General features: G+C 41.3%; 1 protein-coding gene across 1 annotated transcript in view; it reads left to right on the forward strand.

The window, feature by feature from the left end:
- LOC101860417 (actin-related protein 2/3 complex subunit 3-A) overlaps window positions 1-1,548 on the forward strand; it is a 10,126-nt gene that overhangs the window by 613 nt on the left and 7,965 nt on the right. The window contains exon 2 of the mRNA XM_005100226.3: window positions 1,235-1,331. Within this exon, the coding sequence (XP_005100283.1) occupies window positions 1,235-1,331 (97 nt within the window). The remainder of the gene's footprint in view (window positions 1-1,234; window positions 1,332-1,548) is intronic.

A 1,548-nucleotide genomic window follows, 5' to 3' on the forward strand; every position in this document is an offset into this window, starting at 1 on the left:
CTTCTCTCTCTCTCTCTTCCCCTCTCTTTTTCTCTTTCTCTCTCTCATACACACACACACTGCTCGCAGACTTGAAATTTGCTCGCTTTCAATTTCAACTCGAAATCACTGGAATCTGGAACTTTTGTTTACACTCCTATATTACGGGCCGTCACGCGCTAACACAAGGTCGCACCCAAGTCGCGCCCGGACACAAGATAGGGCAATTGAAACATCTTGATAGGCCTATACATTTTTGTCATATATTCCTGACCTAATGCGTTGGTGCGTAATTGAGAGTTCGTTGTTTTCCCTTACACTGTCGAGCTCTGAGCCAGAGCTCAGTGTAAGGGAAAATGACGAATGATCGATTGGTCAAGGATCACTGCTTCGTTTTCCTTCGTCTCATGGGATGGAACGCTTGAAGCAGGCCAAAATATTAAGGAAGAGTCACAATGTGTTTCTTTGTATGGGTGTGCCTGTGCGTGCATGCATGGCATTCATGGCATGGTGTGTGTGGTGTGTGAAACACCAAACCAATGCCAATGTCACCCAAAATTTGTAAGAATTTGCTCTTACCTTGTGGTTTCTTCCTGAACAGAGCTCTGCGTGCTGCAGCCTGTAATAATGTAAACTGCTTGCAAACCCACGTGTACAAGTTTTTAGTGCATCACTGTTGACTTCATACTTTATCTGTCTTTTTATAAAAGATTCTGGGCATAATAGCTGTCTAGGACTAGTGTAGGTTGGAACTGGCTTGGGGCGAGTTGGGATGGGGTGAGAGAGATTCAGTCCTGTTTTAAAATTACGTGAAGGCTTGCACACCCAGTCCAAGCAGATATCTGCTTTGCTGACTCTTACCACTACCAGTTACAACTATCCTAACTTGTACACACCGTTCTTACCTCTATATATACTAGATCTAGATCATGATGATATGGTACCGTCTGTTCAGCGAATCTGGATTCCAATATGTCTAATTTATTATTTCTTCTTTCTAGATTCCCCCAATTTCAATAAAAAAAGATTAGATTCTCTAATAATATTTTAATTTAATGATTAATGTGTGCCGTGCTTACTGTCCAAGTCCATATTGCCCTACATCATGATGACTTACTGAGAGGAGAAATTACAACAGTTTCTGATTGTCATTTTTATCCTCTACGCTCTTTATTATCAATATCATGTGTGTTATTGAGTTCAGTTTTATCATTTCAATGGGACTCCTTTCATTGATAATTAAATTTTTTTTCAGGCTTACCATTCCCAGTTTCTCAATCCTCCAAGACTAATTGGTAACATGGCGTTACTGCCAATTCGCAGTCAGTACAAAGGGCCAGCTCCTAAAGATAGTAAGTCTCTTCCCTTTTCTTAGACTGTATGATAACTTGCTACCTTCTGTTACCTCTTTGTGTGGTTGAAAGAATTCATTTATTGCTTTTGGATCATTAGCCTTAGCAATGTTGTGTGTATTAAGATCACTGTGCATTGGGTGGAGGGAATTAGATTCACAGTGGAAGATGATATTGGTGGGTTGTTTTTTGTTGGGGCGGGGGGGGGGGGGGGGGG

Source organism: Aplysia californica, unplaced genomic scaffold (assembly GCF_000002075.1).
Source record: "Aplysia californica isolate F4 #8 unplaced genomic scaffold, AplCal3.0 scaffold00241, whole genome shotgun sequence".
NCBI lineage: Eukaryota > Metazoa > Mollusca > Gastropoda > Aplysiida > Aplysiidae > Aplysia > Aplysia californica.